General features: G+C 44.8%; 1 protein-coding gene across 5 annotated transcripts in view; it reads left to right on the forward strand.

The window, feature by feature from the left end:
* Window positions 1-12,546: 12,546 nt before the first annotated feature.
* rxraa (retinoid X receptor, alpha a) overlaps window positions 12,547-25,905 on the forward strand; it is an 88,141-nt gene continuing 74,782 nt past the window's right edge. For 4 of the 5 annotated variants that reach the window (XM_026340354.1, XM_026340356.1, XM_026340355.1 and 1 more), the window contains exon 1: window positions 12,547-12,961. In XM_026340354.1, the coding sequence (XP_026196139.1) occupies window positions 12,934-12,961 (28 nt within the window). In that variant the 5' untranslated portion in view covers window positions 12,547-12,933. Of the gene's footprint in view, window positions 12,962-13,395; window positions 13,493-25,905 lie in introns of those variants that run through there. The other variant, XM_026340358.1, reaches the window with a different exon arrangement.

A 25,905-nucleotide genomic window follows, 5' to 3' on the forward strand; every position in this document is an offset into this window, starting at 1 on the left:
ATGAAAAGAAACATATTTAAAAGGGGAAGAGGCCACAAAATAGTTACGAGTACTGTAGGTGTCAGGTTTAAAGTGATGCGAGATACCGGTTGTTACCAGTTTACAATCGGACCGTGTAGATGGTACCCAATGCAAATATTATATATCTGGAGTTCTCCCCTATACAGAAATACAGAAAATGCATGTACTGTAAATTAGCCCAATTGCATGGATGCATTTTGCCACACATACAGTCTAGAAGTGCACGAGCCTCCTGTTGGATCATGAATTTCTAGTATGCAATGAGCAAGGACAAAGGAAAATGGGAATAAATTATGCAAGCAAATACTGTTGTTGGTATAGCAAAAAAGACTCCAGAAAGCTCCATCCCCTTTAGAAAATCTCTACAGGCTCTGACTAATTTCACTGTTCCCATACAAACGAAAACAAAATAAAAGAAGTCGGACTCCCTCTGACTCCCTTCCATGTGCTCACAGCAGGCGACCACAAGAGAAACAGCAGCAAGCTGTGGTCTCCCTGGCTGCAATACACAGTGCAGGGTTGGACATGTTTTTTTTTTTCTTCTTCTTCTTCTTCATCTTTTAAATTAAATATTCTCTCTTATCCTTTGCATGGAGCTATAAGTGCTTCAGGTTGGGAGGGGGGGAGGAAGGGACAGAGAAAGCATGTGCCTTTTCTTTTTTTTTTTTTTTATTCTTCCGCTCTCTAGGAAACTAGTTATATTTAGAAATAGGCACATTAAAGAATAAAACCCCCAACACCGATACACCACCGCTGATAAATCGCATTATGAGAAAACAGCGAGAGGAAAGAAAATTAGAGAAGGCTGTAGAGATGGAAGGGTTAGTCCATAACTGTTAAAATATTTACAGCAAAGTGTGCAGATGTTTCAATTAGGACTCTGACATACCATTTGTCATTTTTATCACCTTGCTATCGTTTCAGTCCTTACTGTTGTATGGCCCCCTCATTGTATACTATACTATATGTAATGCTGTGTTTCCAGAAAGTCTATCGAGCTGCGGATCATCAACTCATTTCATTTCACATGGGTTCTCCAGAATCAGAAAACTGAAAAAGTAATAATAATAATAATAATAATTTATTATTGTATTGTCCCTTCGGCATGGATGAGGTAGAAGGCATACTGTATGTTGTAGGATCACAATTTACCACATAGTAATTTAAAAAAGAAAATATGCTGTCTGGCATATTTGGAATATTTGGAAAGTAAAGAGATAGAAATGACATACAATCCTTTTATTTTTGGCTGGTGGTGTCACTCCACTTTGGACTGCCTAGTTGTTGCAGCCCTCATTTGCTTTCTGTTAGAACCTGTGCATGTAAAGTGTTGGGAATGACCTATTACATTACATAATTCATGCACGGGGCTCGTGAATAATGAATGCTTTTGCCCCAGTTGACGTGTTTCCAGAGGTGGAAGCGCAGCGCTCGGTGTCCAGCTTTGCATCTCTGCAAACTAAACACTGATTCCACAAGTTGTGGTTTGTTTATGTTGCCTTTTTTTCTCGCTGCTCGCATGGGTTGCACATCAAAACCACACTAAATAATAAGACATCAAAACAACGACATGCTGTCTTTCATTATTGTCTTGTTTGGTGTTTATTCCCCCTTCTGTACAATAAAAGGATGAGGATGAAATCTGCCATCTTTGATTCATTTTTTTTCATTTGTGCTGGTCCTCCCATCAGACCAATTGTCTATGTTAATGTTTTATCAGGCCTTTCGGGCCCATTCATCACCCTCCTTTGTGTGGATGCCAATGAGGCATCAGGCCATGGGAACCCAGTGTTTCCAAAGGGCCAGCAGCCACTTGCTGCTGATGACTTCGTGAACCTGAGGTTTATTAATAAACAAAAGCTGATGTGTTTGTGGCCTGAGAACCTAAAAGTGATGAGACCCACATTAGCAATTTGACAAGCCAGGAGTCGGAGTGTCAGAGCCACAGTTGGTGTCATTAGGAGTGGAGCAATGGACTCCAAACCAGCCTGGGGCTGCTCATCAGTACTTGTCACCAAGCTGGCTTCATTAGTCACTGTCCAGATGACAGGGGCTCTTGTAAAGGATAGCTCACCCCCTGTGGAGAGCCAAGTGTCCTCACAAATAGGCTACTGACCTCTAGAGCATCTCTGGTCCTGAGGGGGCAGAGTGGGGGAAGCTGAAGATGAAGACGGTCCATAAGTGGGGTGAGGGTGTGCAGATCGCAGGGCATACCGAGGCCCTTTCAGGAGCATCCTGGGAGCTAACCTGCCCCTGACCCCATCTGTACAATGAAGTTAGCCGACTGGTGACTCCGGCGCGCTCTGATGAAATGGCAGTTTCTCCAGCACGTAGAGAGGAAAAAACTCTGAGACCCCTCTGAAGGTGAACGGGATACCCAGCAGTGACATGCTAATCCTCTCAGTTGATGATTAGGAGTTTGGGGAATGGAGAGGTAGAAAGGAAAAAAAAAAAAAAAAAAGGAAATGATGAGGGGGAAAAATATATCTTGGCAGCTTTTTGATGTGTCTGCCTTTTGATTCGGTCTCTCTGCTGTGCTATGTAAATGACAGCAGCTCTGTCAGAGTGGAGGTATCTGTCCAACATGTGGACGTGTGATGGGTGATTGTGCTTTGATGTTGAGGTTCTGTCTAGATCTTCGGTGAGACACGATACACAGGTACTTTTTGATATTCATTTAATGCACCTCCTCATAAGCAAATTCACTGACATTGGATTAGCAACGCTTTGATGTTTGATAGAATCAACAGCTTTGGAAGAGAAGTGAATTTGAGGATACTCACTTGTAAATTATACATCTAATTCCAACACGCACTCGTAACATTTTATTTTCAGATATTTTCCACGTTGCATTTTCACTTGTCAGATTGTTGAGATTGTCTCAGTAAGATTAATATATGAAATGAGATTGCTGCTGTGACTTGGCTACAGACTCAGTAATTATGTCTCTCCGTCTTTTTCAATCTAAAGTGTAAATTTAAATGGGCACGAGGAGCCAAAAGCAGACTTCTGGAATCGAGATGATCAATTCTGGCATCTTCAGCACCTTCAGGATAACCACACAGTCACTACGTTACAATCACAGGCTCGTTATGTTGTACTGTATATCCGAGGTGGTGATGGTTTGTGACTTGGCTCACACAGTAGTGCCCATCTTCACCAGATGGTCGAGAGCAAGAGTTATACGAGGAAAACAATGGAGAGCGAGAGCCGGAGTGACACAGTATATACAATAAATACCACATGTTGACAGCAATCCATTAGATAGACTCGTACATCACAGCAGCACAATAGCAGACTTCACCCACTGAAGACTTCCATATGGTGTTTGATCCCCTCACAAACACACACAGCAGATTGTGCCGTGCCCGCAAAGTAAAACATGCTTTGTGTGTATCGACTGTAAAAGCCTGGGGAGACGAAGGGTGGCCCGCAAAGTCTCCCTGTTTTTTCACACTTTAACTCCAAACCTTATCTTATTCATGTGCCCCCTTTGTGCTCGCCACAAACAGCGCGCTCAATCGCATTATCATTACAGAGGAAATCAGTCATATTAAGCCCCTGCGCTGTCATTTGCCCTGCAATCTCAGCTGTGCGCTGCCAAGCAAGCGTAGCAGGACATAAGACGCATGTGAAATGAGATTTGCATAAACAGAGTTGCTCAGTCGTTTATTTATTTCCTTCCCTCAGCTGAAAAAAGAAAGAAAGAAATAATTAAAAGGCGCCGGCTGCTCGCTGTGGATGTGCCCGAGAGTGCATCAAACAGGTGTTGTTACTGGAGTTGGGACTTCATGGATGATATTATTGTAATAAAGGCATAACGACCTCATCGTGCTTTCAGACATAGGTGCACAGGGACGAGAACTGGGGGCAAAAAATGATGGGAGCAGGTGGTGCCTCCTTCGCAGGTCTTTCTAGTGTAAATCATTATAGTGCTAATGGGCTCATGACATCAGTGTTTTTCTATTAGCAGAGGAAAGGCGGTAAAGATGCGTGTGGGGGATGAGTGTCTGCTGATTTATTTCTGATCAAACACTCAACCGGCAAAGGGGCATGTCTCTGCCACCCACCAAAACCGAACTGAGACCTGTTTACAAAGAAAAGAGGACATGAGGATTAGTCACCGTGATGTCTGTGACACATTTGAGTCATTATTGGCTTTCCACTTCGTGCGTGGCTGTTTACTTTCTATTTTGGCGAGGTAATATTATCTTTTTAGGCTTAAAAGCTGGAAAATTAGATTTGCTCCAGTATAGTCATTAAGGGTCTGCAGTTTTCAAAATGGTGTTGAATTGCCAATGGAAACACACAGTTCGTTTTCTGTTATTCCTACAGTATAATGTTCTGGCATCAGTACTTCAGTCAGAACATGAGCTATTGCAAACCAGTACCAATGTAATGTTGACACCTTGCAATTTAACATGATCAATATGCAGAGACCAGTATTGTTTATCAGTGGATTTTCTTGTAATGATTTCAACACTCACAGAATTTTGAATGGCACAGCCTGATTGGACATATCAAGCTTTGTTCTCTTTTTGATAAAGTGATACATCAGTGTTCAGTGAATGACCGACAGCATGGAGATCAAGCATCCGCACGTGTTTCTCCATGAATAATAAGTGTGGGCACGTGCAGGCTTCTCTGTGCCGTAGCATCTGTGCGCGCGCGTGTGGGTGCATATGTGTGTGTAGAGTTACGCACGTGCGTGTGTATAAGCATGTAGGTGGATCAATAGATACAGTAGGCTGTGTGTGTCCTGGTGATGTGTTTCAAGCGTGTCTGTGTGTTTTTTCTATTGGGTAGGAGCGGACTAGAGGCTGGGGCCGAAGGCTCGTGTTATAGTCTGCTGCTACAGTTCACTGAATGACCCCCCTCTCCCCCTCTCTGACAGCACACCTCCCCCCTTTTTTCATCTGAAATTTCATAGATGCAGTCGGGCAGCTCAATGACAACACGTCTCTGTTCTTGCTCTAAAAAACCTCCCAGTACCAAGCAAACTTCCTTGCTAAGCTGCAAATTGGCATGCTGGGACTATCGCTCCACTCATCTTTTGTGGTTTTCAAAGCCTATTGAAAACTTTTTTCTTACTGTGTCTTCGGGAGAAGAGAGGCACTTTCATAAAAACTTAAAGAAAAGTGATGGCTTTCATACTTAGCATATTGTGGGGGAGGAATCTTGCAAACTCCTTGCATGAACTGCTTTTATTGTTTGTTTGTTTTTTATTTACGTGATATCTGTCTCAGTCCAATACATTATTAAAAATGCGGTCTACAGTCCTGAAATATTCTGTATCATCAGTTTTCAACCCATTTAACCAGGTGGTTTCAGAGCAATATTTTCATTTTCTTTTAGTTTTTACCAAACTAACAGCCAAAGTCTAGATTATAATTTATTAGTTATTTCCTGTGTAGGGAAGGAATGGCATCTGGAAGGCTCCTTGCCTCTGAGGTGTGAAGGAGGCCCTGTGTTTTTTTCCCCTGCAGCAGAGCCTCTTGTTGGGGGAAGGAGGATGGAAGTTTGAGGGTGTGTGCAGGGGGCTGTAGACAACAGAGGAAGAAGGTTAATCACTTTTGCAACAGGACAGGCTTCCCCTTGAAGTGGGAGACAGTGGTAGGAAGTGTCCAGATTTATGGGGCTTGGTAGCCGGTCATTGTAGTTGCCTTCATCATGGCAGTTGACCAGCAGGCACAAGGGGAGAGTGTGAGCAGAGCTGTAAATCATGGTGAGAGTGTGGCTCAGACACACGCGTACATACACAAACACATTCACGGCTATACTCACAGTTCGCAGGCAAACAGTGTGAGAAGGCTCTTCAGTACTCTGTTGACGAAGCTTGAAAATGGGTTTTGTACCTTTTTCTTCAATCGACTTTTAAAAAGCTATTTAATATTTTTGATAAAGGTACACAATCCCACAATACCTACAAAATTATTTTAAAACAAGTTATTTCATTCATTCATTCATTCATTCATATTGATCTTTTATAAAGATAAAACTAGCACCAAAACTCCGACAAATCCAGAGAGAGTTCACTTCTTCCAAGGCCACGCTGTTCTCTAAATTGTTAATAATACTAAATGTTTAAAGGTTTCACCCTGGACTTGGAGCTCCGTCGAAGTGCTCTTAATGACAGACTGATGGTCACCGTGGTTTCTGGTCATGTCATGTTAATGAAATGGCTTTGTAATAGGATTAATTGCACAAAATGTTTATTTAGTCGCTTGTGGTCTCTGATTTATGACCATTTCAATTTGTCAGGTTGATGCAGTACCACTTTTATGTCTCCATATAATTATGTTGTGATGCAATGTGCTGTATTTTGGGAATGAATGAGGCTCTACATTTATTAACTGAAAATAAGATGCAAGAAAGCAGCCTAGGTCAATGTAGGGCATATAATCCTTCAGGGTGGATCTAGGCGACACAATCATTTTAGTTAGGGTTAGAGAAAGATTGTGGTTTTGTTGAATAAAGACACTGTGTGGGAAGTGACTATTATTACATTACACTCCCTCCTCCCACTTTAAGCCAGTGCTGTCAGTGCCTGCTTTAATCAACAGTTAATTAAGACAAACAAACAAAGGTCTGAAAGCTGTGAATGATGAAGATAATAAACGTGAGGACTCTAACTGGTGGCGGCAGATCCGTGAGCCCTGGTGAAGCGCGTTAAATCCAGACAAATAGCATCACTGCTAATCTGTGCGTCTCCTGGGTTAAATGGTCCTCACACACGTATTCTGATATTGGCCTGATACCTCCACAGGCCTTCCTTTCAGACACAGGAAAAATGACTTTGATTTCAGCGAAGAAACATTTATTACCTCCATCACAGCCACCACATCTGACTCACAGAGGTTTATTACCAGCTATGGTCTTGCGTGCACGTGTGCGCGGGCCACATTATTGGTCTGTAGCTGAGAGCGTAGGAAGCCACAGCAGCGGTGTCCTGTTACTCCACTTCAGTCTAACGTTCCTCTCAGTGAAACGACTCTCTCTGTGTCTTTCAAGCACCATTGAGTCTATTTCCTTCACAGGCGGTCTGAGAATCGCGTAACGTGCGTGCGTGTGTGTGCGTCTTTGCACGTGTGTGTAGATGTAAGGTGGTTAGTGGAAGCGTTACATCCTCAGCCCACGTCAAGCTGGTATCAGCTTCATCAGAGCTTAACAGTTTCGGCAGATGGGGTGGTCCCTTTTCATATTGAAACTGCTGTGCCCACATGCACTCTGGCCTGGTTAGACCATCCATCTTTGCAGCGGCTATGAGGCCCCCCTTCACCGAACGTGTGCTGTGCCCCGTGTGTACACAAGATCTCTGGCCTCAGTGGGGAATGTTTACCCAGCTGAAATCCAACAGTGTCACACTCTCTCCCAGCTGTACTGTACTGACTGGAGAGGAAGTCACTTAGGACACATGCCCTGACTAATATCAGATATGTACAAACTTCTCTGAGGTTAAATGTGGAAAAATCACTTCTAGATTTAGAGCCACATTTGCCAAAATCTACTATTGTAGGCACCTACAATAGGAAACACAAAAGAATAAAAAACAAAAGAATCAGACACAAAAATAGACTCTCCCAGCTCATTATGTATCCCGCCTACAAATCTTTCACTCTGTTGGACTGAACAGGGACAGGGTTTGTTGCAGGATGTCTTCTGATTGCAAGCAGCAACACTGCAAATGAAAGCAGGATTGAGAAGCAGGATCAGCAATAATGCAACACAAAGCAGCTGAGCAGCACAAGGACAGCGTGCAGGCCAACAAATGCCCTCTGTAATATGTAAAGTAGTGACTCAACAGCAATAATTTCACTTGTGGTTTCGAATGCATTTTGGCCATGAAATGTCCACACAGAGATGTGGAACACAGAACCGAGAGTTCGGCTACACTGCCAAATATAAGTTGCTACATCTGACTAAGAGCTTGAGACATAAGGCTGCATAACATGCTAGACTTGCTTAAACTTTGACCAAACCAAGAATATAAGTCATTTCTCCCCAACTCTCATAGGAGTGTCTCCTGAAATAGCACGGCCCTAACACCAGACGTCGTGTTTGCAATAGAAACACAGGGTTAACAACAAGTTGGTTAGGTTTAGGAAGACACCACACTTTGGTTTAAAATAACTACTTTCTTAGGGTTAGATCCTCTATCATTGAAGTGCCAATATTAACCAAGTAGTTAAAGATAGAAATCATTGTTGGTAACTGGTGACTGAAAATTAGTTGGGAAACAAACACTGGTCTCACACACACTTTTCTTGCACTATGACATCATAAATGTGGGGAATGTGATTTGGTCGTTGACGACTCATCGGACCAAAGTGATTTGGGTTTTCAATTAATCATCAGCCTTACATGTTCGAATCGGATCACGAATATGACAGTGGAGACTACAGGATGTTTCAGTTTGGTAAACATTTTAGTCACAACATAGTCATCAGTAACATTTTGATTTCACTTTGTAACCCATGCTACTAATAATATTTGCCTTTGTTATCATGTGCACGTCGGGAATGTGGTACCGTGCCAAAGACGTGGTGTAACGTACCAAATTAAAGGCTGATGCTTGATGGTAACTGTAGATTTAACTCAAATTAGTTTGATTTTGAAAATGAAAATGAAATGATGTGACAGTCTTTATAGGTCTTAAGAAGCCATTAACTGTGTCCTTGTCTTTAAACATAAGTCAGTGGACAGACTCGATGTAAAGGTATAGAAGGAATGTGAAAGAGTATCCACACCTGAATTCCCAGTTTCTGCACATACTGTATCAATCGCAATGTTAGACAGAAGGACACCCTGAAGGCAACTCTTTACACACTTCATATTTGACGTTTGGATTTTTTTTTTGGAGCTGAACTCTTTTCCCCGCACAGATTTTGAAAAATAATCAAATTGTGAAAACAAAACTGGACTGAAAAAGCCTATTCAAACGATCAAGCCCAAATTGAACCAGTTATGTGAACTGAACTTTTCTTAACCTTCCCATATGCACTTACATCATCTGTCTTCTTTCAGCTTCAGACCAAAAGAAAAAAAAAATGTTTGACTACACCTTCAACCCTTTGCACAGCCATAATTCACCCTCTCAATCTGTCGGCTGCAGCGGCACAGTAGCTCCATCATTGTGCAATAACGCTGGACTCAATTGTAGGTAAGAAGATGATGTTCTGCAGGGACACCGATTCTCCCCTCTGAGATAAAACCAGCATCTGCCAAGTGCTGACGAGATTTATCACTGTGTCTGTTTAAATGTAGCCAATTTCACTTTAATATGATATTAAAGAATGATGCATGACTAGGCTTCAGATGTTCCCATTCAGGGAGTCTCTACTGCCCATGGCGGCATTCAAAACCCAGCATGGTGAGCCAGTGATACAGCTGATGTAATGTTCAATAGTGATAACAGCCCTGAGCAGAGTGGCCTCTGATCATTTAGGAAAATATTGTGCTTTTTTTTTTTTTAACTACCATCTCCTGGCCCTGCGCCTGGATTTATGCCATCCATCAGTTCGATTTGATGGGCAGATATCCACAAAGCTCTTATCACCTCCGATGAAAGGGACTCAGTCAGTAAAACCCGCAGAGGAAACTTGTACTGTGCATATGAGGTGAAATGTGCTTTGTAAGCACATGACTCGGAACCCGAATTGTTTCTGTAATTTATGTTTTGTAGGTTTATGCATTTATTTTAACTAGTTAGTATGGCCCTTCATCTTTTAGCCCATTTAATACAAATGATGGAACAGATGTAACTGTAACGCTGTAAAAACAGAAATCACGCAGCTAAAGCTGCACAACATGCCATTAAAAGTGTATTGAGTGCACCCATTGGCATAGACTGCCCCTTTTCTTAGACAAAATAGCCATGTTTTGACCATGTATGCGCTTCTGTGTGTGCAGTGTTCCCTCTTCCTTCCTCCGTGTGCGCCTCCACCGTTCAGTGTGTCAGCTCTTGTTGATTTCCGCAGGGGAAGTTGCCTCAGCTCTATCCTCAGACAAAGCCCTGACCTCGGGGGTTAAGGAATGTGAACCCAGGGGCTGTGACGATCAAGACCTTCCCCTTGGGGCAGACAACGGCGCACACCTCAGCAAACGCCCTAATGATCTCACGCGCTTTTGTGTGGCGTCCCTCGTAGTGCACCTTTTTCCTCAGGCCTAATCAAATGGTCATTTTGAATAAATAGCAAAAGGCTCTGCACCACATGAGATTCCAGTAGTTTGGTAGCTTGAGTTAAGGTGTTTTAGGAAAAAAGGTTTAACCAGTCTGCTGTTTTCTATTATTTTAAATTTAATACCTTTGATGCCAATGCAGTTTGATACCACTGGTGTGACGTTATGCCCAAAAACATGGCAGTGTATATTTATCTGTACATTCCTCCAGACTGGAAACCATTGTCACTGCTGCTCAAAGAGGCCATAATCACTTTTAGGGATGAGCTTGTTGTGAATGGTCCAAGTACAAAGGAGACCAAAAGGGCCCTGTCTCATTTATCACCCACTTTAAGAGAAGGAGAAAGAGGAGGTGGGGGGCTGTCAAAGCAACCACAGCGGAGTGTATCAGAACAGTGGTGGTCTCCCATCCCATGAGGCCCAAACACATCGCTTAAAACGGAGAGAGAGGGAGGGAAAAGAAAAGAAAAGAAAAGCAACCGTGCCAAGAGATATTGCAATTAGGAGTGTTGTGTAGATCCGAGGCCTCTGCGAGCAGGAGTGTGAGGCGTCGAGGAGAGCCAAAACAGCCTCCAGAGAATTTATATGGATGGAGGTGAAGGGTCAGACTGCTATTAATCATGACCCGAGCTGAGGATTAAATAGCTCGGTGTAGCGGGCAGATGAGAGAACCCGGCCTGATCGAGGTGTTTTAAAAGGACTGTTGTGTCTGTCTTCGATTACAGAGTGAAAGCCCAGAGGCAAAACAGCCTCCTGAACCGAGGACAAACAGGACGTCCAATCGCTGCTCTTCCATCCCTCCCGCACGATGAGCACTTACCCAGCCAATTAAGTCACTTAACATTTACCACGCAAAGTGACGACTGCTAATTGTTTCATCCAAATCAAGGCCACGTGTTACTCGATCTTCTTCCACAGGGCTCACACCTACAGACACACGAGATGCACGCACATTCTTTCTCAGTCACACGCGCAAACACACCTTGAATCAGTGCCCAGTCAGACTTGACTTTTCTCTCCCTCCCTCTCCGTTTTTTTTTTTTTTTTTGCACCACTGCCTTTGATCTTAGATGTGCCATGCATTGCATTAATTATGTATCTCGCCTCAGTGCAAACGTGGCGAACACCTTCCAGTGTCTAATAGGAGCAGGCTCATCACGGGGGCCTAGAGGATGGCTGCAGGAAGCGTGCGTGCAGTATAGCACATCGCTGGGTCTTATAGGCGCTGCATGAGGGATTTGATACTGTGGGGAAAAGCCTGCATATGTGGTGCTCTCCTGCAATCTGGGCCAAAGAAGGGACATTTTTCACTCTTTTGAAACATCCCTCTCTATGTGTGCAGAATCGAGAGCTGAAAGAACGAGGAGAAGGGGGTGTGGGGGGCTCATGCAAGATGAATGTGGCTTAAGTTTGGCACTGGCTGTCACAGGGGGAACACACGGAGCAGCAAGAACGGTGACAAAGAGAGCCAACATTGATATAATGCAGTGACTTATGCACATGGAGCATGTTTCTGCTCTTTACTGTGAAGCTGGCCTGCAGGGACGTACGTGAACCTGCCCCTAACTCTTCAAGTCATTGATTTCTTTTTTTTTTTTTTTTTTTTCACCATGCTGGCAGACGACAGCATGAATTTCATAAACACTTACAGATTTAAGTAACTACTTGACTTGCACAAGTTTCCTGGTCCGGATTTACTTTTTAGTTATTGTTTTACACAACATAAGCACACTACATCATCGTTAGAGTAGAGTTATATTATTAATATCTGGTGTTATCAAGCCTGAAAAAAATCTTCTGTTGTATCTATAACGTTGGTACTGGATGAAGTAACTACATTCAGTAGTTTTCCTAATCTGAATTTGGAAAGGAATCAGTGGATGTGGTAGCAAATTCACACTGGATCAAGAAGCCCACTGCTGTAAAGCTACAACCCTCCCATGTGTATTGAGTGGCTATTTAGACAGATAGGCTAATTGTTTGCTTCAGTGAGCAAACGCAGGCCTGGTTCAACAGGTGTGACCAGGTTAAAATAACAGCAGATAAGCAGTGAGGAGAATCAGTAGCTGCTCAGTGGAAATGGCTCCACCTGATTTAGACTAAAAAAAAACAAAAAAACCTGTACCTCTACCTGAGTATTAAAAAAAAAAAAAAAAAGCTCTGTGAGTAGATGTGTCCCCTTGTTGACAGCTGTTAATGTGCTCTCCCGCTTGTCTGCGTGGTGTCGCTGCAGCTCGGCGCGCGTCGGTGGGAGTACCCCCTGCGCGGGTCCCCTTTGCAGAGCAGATCCAGTAGTTGGAGTCGTTGTGCAGCGAGAGGGAGCGGAGAGGAGAGGAGAGGAGAGGAGTGTGAGAGCAGCAGCTGAGTGAGCAAACAGAGGAAGCAGCGCCAGCTTCTCTAGTGAGACTATCACACACCGACCTGTCACTTTTCTTTCTTTCTTTCTGTTTTTTTTTTTTTTTTTTTAAACCGCTTCGAGCCAGAGCCGCTCTCCCCCCCCTCCACCTCCACCTCCACCTCCACCTCCCCACCTACCTGAGGAGCAGCCCGGCAGCAGCAGCAGGAGCAGGAGGAGCAGGAGCCCGGCAGCAGCGCACCGCTCTCGGTCTGGTCTGCTCGGGCAAGAAGCCGCCTGTGTGAATCCACACGCACACGCACACGCATAACGCGAGAAAGGGAAAAGTCACCAAACGCGGTCGTCTCAGCTGGCATGAGCTAAGCTACCAGGCAGACATGGAGACCAAACCGTTCCTGTCATTGGGTAAGTTTGTTTGCTTAATGTCAGAGCCGCTGCTGGAGGAGACGCGCTCATCGAGGCGCTTCACTGGGAAACGTGTCCGCGCTGCTTGGCTTTCTCTTTCTCCTTCTTCTTTCTTTCTTTCTTGCTTTTCTTTCTCGGACTCGCCAAATGCAGCAACATGTTGACGAGCCGGGGGCCCGACGCTGCCTTTTGATCTGCCTCGGGTGCTGATTTGTTCCTGGTTTGGTTCCTGCCCATGTGCCACACGCCGCTCCGGACCAAGTTTTTTGTGCGCGCCGCGCTTCAGTGTTTTAAAGTTTAGGATTTGAGTTTGTCCTTATCTTGTGACAAATCTAAGCTTCTGTTTATCTCTCTCTCTCTGAGTGTGTGTGTGTTTGTGTGCAGCTAGTGGTTCATGATCACCAGTCATCTTGAGAAATAGCTGTAGAAGTTGCTTGACCCAGTGAGAACTGCGCGACTCTCTCAGTCCTGTAAGACTGTGCTCAGGTCAGGAGTCCTGCAGACCTCACATCACTACCAACCCCATGACAGGTGGGATTAATGCACGAGGACCTGCACTGTTGTCATTTCTCAGTTTTGAACGGTAGCCCACTTTGTGTGGATGCATGTGGACGGGTGCACTAACCTGCACAGAGATCACAGGCTCAGTAAAAAGTTGGTTTCTGCAGGGAATGACAACTTTCACCTTCATCTGCCCGAGTTTCATTTAGGACAACACAAGTGTTGTCATTTGAAACGGTGAGATACTGTCATCTGGTGTATGAATTCATGGGTTTTGAAACATCATCTCAGGCTAAGTGCATTTATTTCTAATTAACGGATCCCTTGAACTTCCAGTTCAAACACACACACACACACACACAGTCACACGCGTTAGTGCACCACACACATTAATCATTAATGGCGAACACTACTGTAGGTTTGTCAAAGTGAACGGAGCAGACCCTTGTCCACCCCCCCCCCCCCCCCCCCGCCACCCTGCAGCAGAGACACAGCACAGACCTGGAGGCTCTTATTGTGTCTGCCTCTCTCTCTCTTGTGAGGGTGTCACGTTGCACCTCGACACATATCCCTCCTTCGCCTGTGCACGCACAAACGCACGCATGTGGCGGGGGGAGAGATTCACGGGATCTTCTGAGACGCCGGGTGGCTTTCTTCTGTTACAGGCCCTCGCTCGCTGACCCTGTGGCCACAACACCCTTTATCTAGCTTCCCAGAAAGGCGCTAAACCCACGGCGTTGCACACACACTGCCAGGCTGTTGTTACAGGTGCACCGTATTGTGTGTGTGTGTGTGTGTGTGTGTGTGTGTGTGTGTGTGTGTGTGTGTGTGTGTGTGTGTGTGTGTGTGTGTGTGTGTGTCCACGCCGAAAGTGATTCCACTTCCATTCTGCCCGAATGTAGCCTGTGCATACTTGGCAGGGCGGCCTGGTCTGAAAGCCCGCTGTGGTTGGTGCACGGCTCAACACTTAACAGTTTGACTGGAGCAGGACCACTTCTCCAGCAGTGTTGGATCTGGTCTTTTTTTCCTCCGAGCCACACCACATGCTGCATCAGCAGCTTTTTTTTTCGTCACTCACAGTTCTTAATTTGTCGGCCTCAAATCACCATTTATATTTAAACTCGCCCCATCAAAGGTCCACTTCAGTGCTGTTTGTTAATTGGCCCCCATCAAGGTCGCCGCTATCTGCAAAGTCCTTGAACGTATGGATTACTCGCTTACTCAGTATAATTATCTGTCACGCCGCATTAGGAATTCTGACAGGCAACTGTTTGAAATGACGGCATGCACATTTTACAATTATAGATCAGTTGTCGGCCGCAATGACGACATCTCCTTTTGGCACCGCGCGCTCGCTACTGTGTGCTGATGTGCTGCCTGATCCAGCCATCATACAATCCCCCCACCCTCCACCCTCCACCCTCCTTCCACATCCAACATTAAACTATAAAAGACTGAATGGGTGACATTGAAAGGAGAATACGTCCTTTTGTCAGAGCGATATGAAGATGATCATGACGGTGTCATTGAAAGAAACGGCGTGACTGTGAAGGGAACTGAGGGGGAGAGAGGGCACAGGGGGTCGTGCTGGTTTTGTTTAGTTAAATGGAGTTCTGAGGATAGAAAGTTTTTTACTCTACGTGGTTCAGATTGTAAATCCCTCTGAGAAACATTGGAGCTGCTTGAATAACACTACAGTCCCACAGACGCCTCGTTTTTCTGGAGATGTCCAACTTTTTAGCAAATTGAAATGAAAACGGACCTAAAGTCTTAACATGAATATTTGATATTATTGTTGCTAGAGTGAACTCCGCCGAAGTCTTTGAGCTTCACAGAATCCAGCGAAGCAGCACTCTCTCCTGTGATGGATCACAAATGATTACAGCGTTGGAAAGTGGCTGATTGCTCACTCCAAAGGCCTCTTTTATCACCTGCTAAGGAGGTGTGTGTGTGTGTGTGTGTGTGTGTTTTTCCTGAACCCAGACGAACAAAACTACCCACCACACACACACACACACATACACCAAAATCAATGAAGTTCATGGTCTTTGATGAGAAAGTGAGTGGGTCGGTGGGGGGGGGTTTAAAGTGGGGGCTACATTCCTTCTCTGGTAGTAACTCAGGAACAAAGGTAATGTAGGGAGTTGTTGTTGTGTGTCTGCTGGTAGGAGTGTGTGTGTGTGTGTGTGTGTGTGTGTGTGTGCAGTGCTGGTGGGAGTTGGCTGGTGGAATTACACTGCCAAAAGCATTTGGCCAAGTTTGTCTTTTATGGCCATCCAGTTCTGTGTTCCTGATGTGATGCTTTTGCTCCCCTTTTGAGAGCGGGGGGCTGCAGCTGTCATTTTTATTGGAGGAGTTTTATAGCGAGACTTAATGGCTTAAAGTGACAGCCCGCTCTCCCTTTCCTTTCTCTTCTTTTTTTTTTTTTACCCCCCCTTCCCCACCCAAATCTCACCCACGAGGCCTTTAACTAGAGCAAATCAAAGAAAAAGAAATTTTGCCTGCCTTCTATGTGCCCACCCTCCGCTTTTTCCCCACCCCTCACCCCCGCCAACATCCAAACCAAACTGTATGAGAGAAAGGAAAAGATCTAAGCTCCAGTTATGAACACTTTTTTTATTTTTTTATTTAAACAATAAACTATTACAAGTGCAGACCAGTATCTGGTTCTTCTTCATGGAACATCTCTGCTCAATAGTATAAATCATTAATTAGACTTTATGACTAAGAAGAAGCCACATTGGCTTTAGATGAAACGGTGCATATTTTAGCCTGTCATGCTCTCTGCTCTCTCCTCTGCAGCCCACACTTGTTTATGTTCTAAACATAGTACGGATCAGAAAGTGCTGGAAGGCTTTTCTGAAGCACAAATCACCGAATGACTCAAAGGCTCGTTAATTATTTATGCGTGGAGGAGCTCCTCGCTCGCAGGAGGTCTTCATTGATAACTGCCGCGCTGAACTTTGCACCTCAAACCTTGACCTCTGCTCGATCACTTCAGGAATGTTGCCTTTGGCGTTCGGCGTGTTGTTTAAAGTGGTTAAAAACAGGAGTCGTTTCCCGTTGTTTCGCCTTTGACATCCCACTATCTTTGATTTGTGGTGATCTACATAAGAGCAATTAGTGAAAAATGGCATTCACAAGTTCCCGGAGGCCAAGGTGACACGCTTCCTCCCACAATCCAAACCCCAAAGAATACAATTTACAGTACTGTACAAACAGAGAGACCGGCAAGGCTTCACGTTTTTTTAAAAGCTGGCTCAAAAGATCAACCAAAGTGATCAGCCAGCAGTAATTTACATTCACCGCTTGGATTTTCATGAGCTCAGTTGCGGCTGTGAGCTCTTCCAATGCTCAGTGTTGGAATCATCGGAGCACTATTAGTCTCAGGGTTTATTGCAGGTCCTCTGAGTGTCTGAATGGCTTTTCTGCGGGCTGGCAGTATTCAGGGTGCGTACAGCCACTCTTTTGAAGTGGAAACATAGTCTCGGTGGGGATTTGACCAGATCACATTCATAATTCTCATTGAGAGGAAGGTCGATTTGCCCTACACTAGCCAGAACACTGTCTCTCGCTCTGGTCTGTGTTGGGAACAAATAGACAGACAGACAGACACCAGACTGAGGTAGAGAGGAAAAAATATGAACAGAAGAGAAGTGGAAGGGATAAACACGGCATGTTGTGTAGCTGTGTTAGGAAAGGAGATCGCTGCCAAAAAGCAGCAGCTGTCAGAGGCTGACTACTGTCTCCTCCCCGGTCTTCAGGTTGGCGGGGTTTTTTATTTTTTTCTTTCATTAAGAAAAACAACGGTCGACTCTTCTTCTCTGATCACCGTAATGCATGAATATATCTGGGCTGTTTGGCGTTTGCGATGTGTTTTGTAATTAACACGCAGGCTTTGATGGGTATTCGCTGGAGAGGGATGACAAATCGAGAAAATCTTAGCCGCGGAATGCTGCTTCATGCCTTTACAGCATATCTCTTTATATATCTCCTGCCCACATTTCTTTCAGACTAATTTATAATTGGCCCCACTGAGAACCACAGATTTAAATAGTGCTCATTTCACTTTAACTAGTCATATAGAACAATGTAGGAGGCAGAAGTGAATAGAGCATTATTTTCTGCCTCCAGATGGTGGGCCGGCAGAAGTAGGACTTCTCATGATCTAGGTGATTGCTTTGCATGTACTGTAGTAATAATATGCATCTGTTACAGTGGTTGCAGTATCATCGGTGTGTAGCATGATCAAAAGCTGGAATGATGTCTTTGATGTTGTGCATGCCAAGGAAGAGAAAGAATGAGATTACGAACTCCAACTGGGAGGTTGTTTTTATAAAACTGTATATTCAGGTGTATGCGCAGGATCCTCCCCGTCTCTTTCCACACGCGCTCGAACTCAAAACACGGCATCTGTGTCCCAGCCCGCCGCCGCCACACTAACACGTTAAGGGTATTCAAGACGGTGTCTCGCTGCTTCCTCACAGTTTTCTTTCGCCGCGAGCATGAGGAGGCGTCCCTGTGTGCTGACCCGCCGCCCTCCTCCCTCCCCCGACCACTACCAGCGTCGCCCTGCCGCTACGTTACGTCTGTCACCTTGCCAGATGTGAGGGAGGAGGGAGGGGTTGGGGTTGGGGTTGGGCGGGCACAGGGGGGGCCCTCCACACACTGCTGGGCACTGGGCCACGGAAATCCCACAGCATGCAAAACACCTTGCTCATGTTCTGTGTGTGCCTGTGTTTGGGTGTAAGCACGAGGCAGCAGTCTGGAGAGCAAAGGGTGGAGGTTATGTGCATTTTGACACCTGAACGCCTAAATCTTCATGAAATAGTTCTAATATTCATATTATAATCAATCCAGCAGTAAAGCACAGTGGCCTGTGGACACAAAACACAAGTCATAAAAGCCTTGGTGCTCTGGGGTTAAGTTTTTACACTACACACATTTCCAGGCAGCCTGGAGGTGTGACAGTAATGTGTGTTGCTTAAAGATGTATCAGTGCATAAAATCAACTCAGAGAAACCACCTGAAACCCTTCTGTAATCTTTCAATGTAAAGGCAGGATATATGTGTGGTTTGTGTATGTGGGAAGATTTATAAGAAAACCTAGTTTGGAAATTGCGTAATGCGTTTTAATAATACTGTTGATTCACTAAGTGAGTAATGCAAGCACCTCTGATGAAATCATGTTCAGCTATAAATATTGTTTCTATCATCTGTAGCTACTATTATTCATCATTTGTAAAACTTCCCGCCGCTTTTTATAGTACTTCCTGCAGCTATTTTTTCCCCCTACTTAAGAAACTCTTAAGCTCCACTTTACCTTAGGAGCTCTGACTGGGATGCTCCGTGAGTAGCCATTATTAGGCTGTTAGTGTTTCAACCGTCACCTACTTATTATTGTTATCATTATTATTAGGAATAAATAAGCTGTCCGTCGAGTCAGCGCAAGTGTTTCTGTTTACCTGAAGAACGCAATACTGCATGTGGCGTTAAACACTGTCAAAACAATAAATGTCCCCATTCATCGCTCTGCAAATCAGCTGCTGTTTAAGAGTTCACCAGCGTTTTATAGTAACCATTACTGAAAACGATCACATCGTTGATTTATACGGCGCAGTAACCACCTATCATTTGTTTCTATAGTGACTGTTGTGTTTGGCGGACGTTTCGGTTCCCATATATTCATACACACACACTCTCTGTGTAGACTGGAACTGAGAAGAGACAGAAACGCCCTTAAAGACCGGTTTGCCTGTCAATTGGAGTGCCCACTTCACCAAAGCAGGCCGAGGGAACTGGAGATTCATTGGTGAGGTTATCCACAGCCGTGTGTGGCCGTCGACATAATAGTAAACTGCCATCGCTTTGATATCCCTGTGATTATTAAATGTCGGAAAGCTGACTTACAGGGCTCAAGTTGAAACAAACTGTACGATTACAGAACAGAGGATTCTTCACGGGAGCTACCAAACAGTCTGGATTACTGATGAGGTGGAGTACGGCCCAGGGATATTGACACAGGTCATCTCGCAAGTGGATACAAAACGCAAACACACATGTGTTTAGCGTGCCCTAACCTTCACGTTAATGTCACAAATAACAGTGCGAAAGAGAAACTAGAGGAAGAAAAAGAAAGATTACATGTGCGATAACAAGGTTCCTGTGTGGGTTTTTTCTTTTGCCTGCAGTACTGAAAGAGTGATTAAGTGTTTGTTGACGCCTACAGGTCTAGCATGTTCATATATAACACACCTGCGTGCACGTGCACACCCACACACACATATACAGAAAGTCTAGAGGGTTTTTTTTCAGCCATCGTTACACACCTTGCTGTCGCCGTCTGGTTTTAGGAATGTTCTCAATGGCAGGAAAGTGGAAGGGTGTTGAGAATAGAGGGGGAGGGGTTATCTGGGAAAAAAAACAACAATGACAACTCTCACACTCTTGATATCGATCAGATGAACGCGCTAAACTGTACCCCGAGAAGTCCCGTTTCTCCTCTTTCTGCTTGTTTGTGACTGAGGCGCTGTCTCCTCCTCCCTCCTGACCTCAGCGTTCAGTTTAACGTTTTATTGCCCCAAAAGGGAAATTTGCTTTGCAGACAGGCGTCGCAGTAAAATCGCACAGCGACCGGACCAGTGAGGCCACATTTAAACCATCTTGACCAGAGTGGTACACTGCTATTTAGTCACTTAACATATGATGAATGCGGAAAGCGCTTTGAGGGGTGGCTCCTTCGTCTTGGCTTTAGAATTTTTTAGTAAAAGCCGTGCTGTGTGCCACCATGGAAAACGTTCTGAGAGTCACATAAATGGATTATGCACAAAGCTTTGTGGCATTGCTCCATGATGGCGTGTAATTTCTTTTCTTCGCTCTCTAACATAATAAATGTCTAATCCAAAACACGTGTAGGCCGCTGTCTATACAATCAATATGTTGCTTGTGCTGTATAGAAAAAAAAAAAGAAGGTTGAGCAACCAGGTTTACAAGACGGACGGAGACAGGCAGGCGCGCAGGCTCTGCTCGCGTCTTTGCCGTCAGTGTTGACTGCATACCAAAGTGCTGACAGTTGCCTGCACAAATGGCGCTGACAAGTTCAAGTGTCACGTTTAGGATGCTTTCTTCTGTTTCAGCTCGGAAGGGGGAAACAAGAGACGGCTGTGGATTAAACGGGCCAGATCAGAGCGTTGGATTGTCGGGGCTGTTGCCGGCAGGGCCGCGTGCAGCTGTGCAGGTTTATGTGCAGGTTTTCATGCGTGTCTGCAGGCGTGGGCCAGTCCTGCAGCTATTTTTTTTTTTCACTTTCATTAATCATTCATTTGTTTTCTTGTATTAATCAATAAATTATTAAGTGGATGAAATATCAGAAAATGTTGAAAATAACTATCTAGAACCCCGAGTCGGTGTCTTTTAATTGGTTGTTTTGTGCCATATGTAACTTCTAATGACATCAAACTGAGAAAGATGAGAAGCTTGAACCAGAGTGAGTTCAATCAACGTCTGTTGATTAATGTTCTGCTTATGTGAACTAAGTGATAAATCGACTGTCTCGCCACTAGTTTGCACATTTTGCATGTGTGTCAGTATCAGAGTGTGGGTGCATGGTGCGTGAGCATGCATACTGTATCACGTCAGTGCTCGCAAGTTTACACATGTAGGTTTTTTTTTTTTTTTTGCGTGCCACGTGTGTAATTAGCTGATGCCACGACCTGTTCTCGACTTGTAGCGGGGAGTCCTCAACACGCTCATTCATGACGTGCGTGTGTGTGTGTGTTGAGCAGAGGAGAGTGGAGCAAGTTGAGAAATTTCTGTCTAGGAGCGGGGAAGGTCAGGGGTCGTGGCTGGGTCGCGCTCTGTGGGAGACGAGCAGCCTCAGCAGACATGACGGTGTGTTTGTGTGGAGGTGAGGAGAAGAGAGAAGGGGCAAACTGGATCGGGTGGGAGGAAGCAGGAAGCGTGTTGTTTTTATTTAGCTCTTACTTCACTCAGTGCATGGATTTTTTTTCCTCATCACATCAGTGCAGCTATTGTTAGTAACAGAGTTAATTGTTAATTGATCCAAAGAGTGATAAAACAAGGCACCTAATCTCCGTCAGCCTGACACACACACACACACACACACACACACACGTGTGCTGTAGAGAATGAGAGTGAATGTTTATTACAGGATCCTAGTTGATGCTAAGGTGCCCTGGGGGCTATTAAAGCCCCCGCTTAAAAGGCACTATCAGGGAACACTGATGTAGGCTGCATGAGGGAAGGAGGGGTCGGGGAGGGGGTTTGTGGAAAAAAAAAAGAGTGAAAGAGGAGAGGGGAAGAAAGAAGTCCTTGGAACAGTGAGCAGAAGGAGGGAATAAACAGAGTGAGCACATCTGGATTGCCTCAGCAGAATATTTGTGCAACATCTGGAAAAATTCCCTGGAATTTAAGGGTCCCCTCCTTTCATTTCAGTTCTTTTTCTCCTTATTTTTCTTCTTCTTCCCCGTCCCGCGTCCTGCATCTTCAAAGTGTCGCGCCCCGGTGCAGCATGCACGTAAATACTCCTGTAGTAGGGCACGTTGAGCCCTCGCAGACTTTATAGCCGGCCAAATTGGGCCCATGTGACCGACTCTCCTTTGCGCAGGGCCGGGCTAATTAAGTGGCAGAGAAGTGAGAGGGCACCCGGCTGTGGATCCAGACTTGGGCCAGACCTGGGCCAAACACAGCCCCCTCGTAAAAACAGAAAAAAGTAAAAGAACTCCTCCATTTTTTTCACAGACGGTAAACTTTATATTATTGCATGAAAAGTAACATTTGTTTTCAAAAGAAACGACCTTTGTGGCGTAGCAGGAAAAAGAAAACACTGAATAGCACGATTTAAACATGAACACACTGCGTTTGTGTTCATAAACTAATTCAGCTTTTTAATTTGTTCGATTGTGGTCTCCCCGTCAGCGTCCCTTTTAGTCAGATAAAGTCCCAAAAGGGACAAAAACAAGAAGAAGATTCCACAGAGCGGCTTCCAGCTGAGGGGCCGGTGCAGGGTCCGCACACACTTTTTTGTCCGTCTCCTCTGTAAGATCACAAGAGCGTGTCTCCCTCCTCTCATCAGCGGCGGAGCGAGCCTGTGTTCATTACAGATTAGGATTCAGCCGAGCTCCGAGCGCCTTCTGTCTCACCTGGGCTCCTTGTCAGCCGGTGGCACTGACAGGCCGGTAGCTTACTCGGTGCTGGGGAGCGCAGGGGTACATGCTAATGTGGCGACTTCGTTGATCAAAAGAGATGCATCGCAGTCTCCCTCTGATGGGCTTAGTGATGCTGCCCCCCCCCCCCCCACCCCCCCCACCCCCCGAGAGCCACAGTATGCACAGGCAGGAGTAGGGCGGTAATCAGAGTGAGAAAGTGAGGGCAGGTAGAGAGATGGAAGGAGAATGAAGACATACTTGCTTAAAAGAAGAAAAAAAGATGAAGTGAGAAATAAAAGGAATATAATGCATTTATCCTGAATCAAGAAGTACAATAGGATTCCCTCTCAGCTCATATTAATGTACTGTTGTAATGCTGCTTCACTTGGACAATCGTCTCTCTATCTGTGCAGACACTGAGCGGATTTTCTTTCCCATGCTGCCGTGCGGTTGGCCTACATCTTTCTGCCTGGCTGAGCTGACGAGTGGCGCTCCTTTCTAGGAACGCTGATGCTGATGATACAGTAGACTTCATGCGCACGTGATGTCACAACACGATACGTCTGCAGAGCACCGGGCAGTGTTCTTTTGTCGTTATCTTTACGAGGCCGCTGGTATTTGTGCAGGTCGACTTACTTTGCTTTGACATTAAAATTTTATTTAGATCTAATAGACGTTTGGAAAAACTGCTACAAACTGTAAGTGGAGGTTGAATTATTGAAAAACTCTTTGCAGTTAGTTTAATCCCAATTTTTCTAAATTGACTCGGCTCACTGTGCTGACATTTATTGCTGACTTATGAATTGGTGTGAACAAAGTCCATGTGGAAAGAAAAGCTCGCACAGTAAAATCTGCTCATTTGTATAATAATTTTCCTTTTGCAGGACGCTGGAAATTACATCAGTTCCAGAAACATTTAAAGCAAAATGCAAAAACAAGGCTGACACTAGAGACACACCCCATTGCGCCATCAAACTGCAACCCTTTCTCCTGAAAATTACCTTTCGGTGAATCTAAGCTGCAACCTTGATTGCGTTGTTTGAAGTGAATGTGATCACGCAATTATGATGTTGTGATACAACTTTATTAATGGAAAGCAACACAGAAAGAGTCGGGTGGATGCAGGTTGTCACAGAGACAGACTTTTTAGGAGACTGGGTTGAACACATTGCTATCGAACTTAATCAAAAATACGTATTAAACAAATCTGTACTCCAAAATGCTCTGCTTCGTCCACTGCTTGTCCCCTGATCTAAACGAGTTCTCTGTTTTCTGTTTTGGACAGTACTTTTTGAGAGGGTGCGCCACTGCTCAGCCCTAAACCGATCTGACGGTCTGTCTCTCTCGCTCAGTAATTGCTATTTGAGATAAGAGTTTTTACCCTGGAAGGCAGATTTAGTATTTTTGGAGCAGCTTCATGCTTGACTGGCTCTTCTTATCTTGGGGCATCTGCAGGTACACTCACTTGGCCACTTTATTAGGTACACCTGTACAGTCTAAAGACTGAGCTCTGCCATGGATTCTACTTGGTGCATTATAGTAAGAGGTGTTTCTAATGTTTTGGCTGCCCTATCCACATAAACAGGGTGAGATGCTGAATTGAATTGTATTAGATTGTACAGTGATTGTAAATGTAGTGATGTCATCAGTGACATTTCCATCTGCGCTGGCAGCCCTCAAAAGGTGCCTTCTCTCTTGACCTGGACCTCGCTATATCAAAATGAATTCGATTCTTATTGCTGTACTTATTATTTTAATGCGCCTGAAGGCTTTTGCTCTTACTCCTGGTACACACAGTAAATCTAGAAATCCAACAGTTAACATTTAAAAAGATTTTCATACATGAAAAGCTGTGATGTTACAGCAGCTCCCTGGTTTATCTGCATTTAAAAAAAAAACGCAGCAGTCTTGCTGTGCTGTGCGCCGTGACCCTGAAAGCCCAGGAGTCAAACTGATTGGAGGGAAGAGCCACGTGTTGGTCTGGGCCGACAGTGGCATTGCATCACATTGACTGGCTCAGATCCGGTGGGACGGGGGAGGTGGGGAAACAAGTTAGGGTTCACTTATTGATATTAAAAGTGGGTAGTGACAAATTTCAGTCCAGTGCCCATCTCTCTGTCTCTTTGTGTGTGTGTGTGTGTGTGTCTTTCACTCTCTCTCACACACACACACCACACATACCCTTCCTGTGTGCGTCTCCCTGCTTCCGCTGACAACAAATGTGAATGAATGATTGGTATTCCACAGACTGGGCTCCAGGGGATTGACTGATCTTATGACCAGCTCAGCTTGTAGCCCTCTGCTTGATTGGCAGCTATAGTTTCCTGTTAGGCTGAAGCTGTGTGGGTGGCCCGGGGCTGGGGGGGGGGGGGGGGGGGGGACAGGGCAGCTGCAGCATTTTGCGTCTCATGATACGTCACCCGTTCAACGGGGGCTCGATGTGACGTGAGATGTACGTGCGTCTTAGTCACAGATTTGATCTGCCATTCTGGTGGGCTTTGACTCAGAATTGGGAACCAGTTCACCAATTCATTGAAGTAAAAACATTAACTCTCATATTCAGTGTAGATGATTTGTTAAAGGGATGTCAAAGCAAGTAGCAAACACCTAGGACCATTCACAACTGCTTACTGTCACACAGGATACTGGCTGCAGCTAACCACCAGCCTATATTTATCATTGTATTGATTATTTTCTCCAGCATTTCTGTCAATTTATGAGTTAAATGGTTAATATTCCATTTTAAATGCCCACAGCCGGCGGTGATATCTTCACATAACTTGTCTTATTTGATCAAAAACACAAGCATACTACATTTTTTGCATATTTTCTAAAGTAAAATATCTTAAAAAGTTCATCAGCTATCAAAACTGTTGATCAGTTGCTTGATGTTGCACAACGAAACCCGATTCTGTGCATTAACCAACCCACCTTTTCCTTCTTATGTACATTTTACACTTCCCATTTGCAGCTTTGCGTTGGCACACTTTTGCTGTCACTTTCTAAGAAGTTAAAAATATGTGACATCTTTTTTTTTTTTGGGACATTTCACTGTCCTTTGCAATTACCTAGGATAATGGACGTCACGGTTATAAGCCTGTCACAATGGAGCTGTCTCACAGTGGAGCCGCGTTCCCTCCTGTTCTGATCATTTTCACGCTATCTCAGGCTCTCGCTTTGTTTCCCGTCTCGGGAAGGAGCGGCTCGCTCGGGTCTTTAGCGCTCCGTTTTTGACCTCGCTGAAGAAGACTCGGCGTAGCATCACGCTCTCCCTGC

The sequence above is a fragment of the Anabas testudineus genome, chromosome 22, assembly GCF_900324465.2.
Source record: "Anabas testudineus chromosome 22, fAnaTes1.2, whole genome shotgun sequence".
NCBI lineage: Eukaryota > Metazoa > Chordata > Actinopteri > Anabantiformes > Anabantidae > Anabas > Anabas testudineus.